Source organism: Gavialis gangeticus, unplaced genomic scaffold (assembly GCF_001723915.1).
Source record: "Gavialis gangeticus isolate Ggan-Ray unplaced genomic scaffold, GavGan_comp1, whole genome shotgun sequence".
NCBI classification, from domain to species: Eukaryota; Metazoa; Chordata; order Crocodylia; family Gavialidae; genus Gavialis; species Gavialis gangeticus.
In genome coordinates this window covers 176283031-176286169 of record NW_017729024.1, presented here as the reverse complement: position 1 = coordinate 176286169, position 3139 = coordinate 176283031, and the positions used below count along the sequence as shown (strand labels likewise).

Genomic DNA, 3139 nt, shown 5'->3' with positions numbered 1-3139 from the left:
TAGGTGATTATCTAGCTATTTGCGTGCACACAAAGCCTGTGGCAGTCCCCTGCCATAATAAAATTTAGCTCAACTGCTTCAAAATTTGGCCAGATTTTTAAAAGCAACTGAAAATAGGACTTGATATATGGCATATTTTGGAGAATTTTAAAAGGTGGTACTACCAGCTGCACTTGTAACATTGCCCTATTCATAGTTTCATAGATGTTCGGGGCTGGAAGGGACCTTACAGATCATTGGGTCCAGTCCCACTGCACTTGGGTGAGAGAGACTGCTGGGGTAAAATAACCCCAGCCAGATGGGCTTCAAGACATTTTTTTAAAGATCACCAGGGTATTGGTATCAAAACCATAGTACTGATTTTTGTCATCACATTCAGTGTTCTGTCCCAATGCCCTGTGAGGTATGTCTTATTTGTTGGATGAGGAACTGACCCAGTGTCTTGCCCAAGGTCATGCAGGGAATTGAACAAGCTATCCTAATACCCGAGTGCACACCCTGATCATTTGGCTATTTCTTCAGTCATGTTGCTGTCCCTTTGTTTTAGGTCTCATACTTGGCCAGCATTGTCCGTTACGGAGAGACACCAGAGACCTCCTTTAATCAGTGGGCATGGGGCTTGATTTTGAGGTTAAAGCTGCACAGAAATGACTGTGGTGTGCAGCAAGGCTGGCCTGCTATTCCTGCTTCCAACATGGTGCTTGATATGACAGAGTCTGCCTCACTTCACCCGCTACTGAAGGCTGTTAAAGGAGGCATCCCTATTGGCTGTTACCTTGCACTGGCAATGACTACAACCGGTCATACGTAAGCATACCTTTTTGCTAGTAATAGTATGAATTGGTTCTTTTAGAGCTGATTCTGTGTCCCTGCACTCTGTAAGATGAGAGGACAGCATCTCAAAGAGTTTGTCACCCACCTTTTCTTGCCTTCTATCATTAAATAAGCTATGTGCGTTTGCAGCAAATACTTACAGCTTGGATGACTTACTGTCTTGGGCTGTTGGGACAGGGCATTTCACTAGCACTAAACATCTTTGGGGAGGAAGAGGTTTGAACATGGTTGATTGCATTTAACAGTTCACAAAAACTGACACTTCTTGGCGGTTTTGTTTTTTCTCCTTGACAGCATTGAGAAGTTCTGCACTGAAGGCATCCCTCTGCTGGGCATACTGGTGCAGTCCAGATATCTGAGAACAGTGGTCCATGTGCTGGATAAAATCTTACCTTTGTTCTACCCTTGCCAGTGTTACCTTTTGAAGAATGATCAGTAAGTATGATGCTTAACTCTAATGCATGTAGTGCTGCAAGAGGGATAATTCATGTTAACTGTCAGGGTCATTGAATGCCCAGCCATTTGCTGAATGTGATCTGAGTAGGAGGAGTAGAACGTGGCATTTGCTGACATTTGATTAGAAAAACAGTGGATGTTTGCTAAGAAATCTTTTGACCACAATTACAGTGCAGTGGCAGAAACCACCCACTGCTATCATCACCATGCCTCTCTCTGTTGAGGATATTGCTGTTGCTCTTTGTACAGCTCTTCAGTCTCCAGACAGCCTGCCTGTTATGCCTGTGGGTGAGCAAGCTATATAAGCAGGCGGCATTGTCACTGGCAAGCTGTTAATGCTGTTACTGTTGAGCATGTTATAATCTCCCATTCCAGTATCCACAGTGCCTGCTGCTGTAGCTTACTAGTGTAGCATCCCATCAGGACCTGTCACAATGGTTCTCCAAACTGATTGGTTCATGTATAATCTTAGAAAAATACTGTATAGTGAATGGATGCAGCATCAAGCACATCTGTAACTGGTGGTGCACATAGAACCCCCGGCCTATTGCTACATCATTGAGATGCACTATACAGGTTGTCTGACATCAGTCTCCTGCCAGGCTTTCATAGCCATCATATTGAAAATCCTTTGTGGTTTCAAATGCTTTTGAGGCTGAATTGGTAGCCAAGGTCCTACAGAGCAGGCCCTCCCCCCTATCCCCCCACCACTTCCTCCTTCCACCTTTTCTTTCCCCTTTCCCTCCAGATCAGCAGATACCTCAAAGAGCACATTCTTCTGGCAAGATAGCTTAGCAAAGAACCTGAATTATAAACAACAACTATCATCAGTGTCCCCATAGGCCTTTCTCCCAATTACTGTGTATAGTAAAAAAAAATGTAGTCAGAGGCCTCTTCATCTTTTTTCTAAGCTTCTGATTATACATTCACATCTCCCAGACCATCTGAGAAGCGATATCAGGCTTCTGTAACAGGATGCACGTCTTCTGCCTTAATTCTTTTCCCAGGAGTGATGGCTTACATTTTTGATTTTTACTTTTCTCTCTTGTCCCTCGGCAAATCTGCAAGTGTCAAATATTCTGAGGCTTGCACAGCTCCCCACAAAGTGGTAGAAACTCTGTGTAAAGAAAATGACATAGAGCGTGGCAGTCCACTGGCATATGGTACATCAATGGGCAGTGAGGAACTTGGTTGAGGAACAGTAGGGCATGTCCATACTAAACAGAGAGGACCTTAGGTTTTAAGATCTCACTAAAGAGCCATGTACACAGTTACTGTGACTCTCTCTGCTCACATTATTTTGCTAGCTGTTTACCATACCCACCTTCATGCCTTTTCTGGAGATCCTTCTTTTTTTTTCCCGGGATCATTCATCCTTCTTTTGCCATTCTTTTGAAAACATGTTGTTTTTACCAAGTAGTTCAGTGTTAATCTGGAATTGGAAAGTCAAAAATATTTGAAAAAAACCTACTTTGATATGAATTTGTACATTTTAGAGAGGATGTTCCCTCTCGACCTGTTTCAGACTGTTCAGATGTGATCTTTCTGATGCTGGAGGATAATAAGTTGGGTCCCATGAAGTTAACTTGGGAGTAGGCCTACCAGAGGAGACCTTAGAAACCTACCTCCCATCTGTTCCTTGCTGTCATTTATGAAAAGAGCTGGAGGTGTTTAGAGGTGGACACTCCTGGTCACAATGTCTGCTTCTTACAAATTCTGCCTAGTGACTGCCACCTATTACCTTAGATGTTCTGTATTTCGGCAGCTAGGACTTTGTAAAAGGCTAAGAGAGTGGTTCTCAACCTTTTGGCCCTGTGGAGACATGCGAGTGGGGTGTTTCATAGTTTCT

The 3139-nt window shown here is 43.5% G+C and overlaps 1 protein-coding gene across 4 annotated transcripts in view; it reads left to right on the top strand.

Annotated features, from left to right (window-relative positions):
- EPG5 (ectopic P-granules autophagy protein 5 homolog) overlaps positions 1-3139 on the top strand; it is a 99697-nt gene that overhangs the window by 40616 nt on the left and 55942 nt on the right. For all 4 annotated transcript variants that reach the window (XM_019518108.1, XM_019518106.1, XM_019518110.1 and 1 more), the window contains 2 exons: positions 548-807; positions 1129-1269. In XM_019518108.1, coding sequence (XP_019373653.1) covers positions 548-807; positions 1129-1269 — 401 coding nt within the window. The remainder of the gene's footprint in view (positions 1-547; positions 808-1128; positions 1270-3139) is intronic.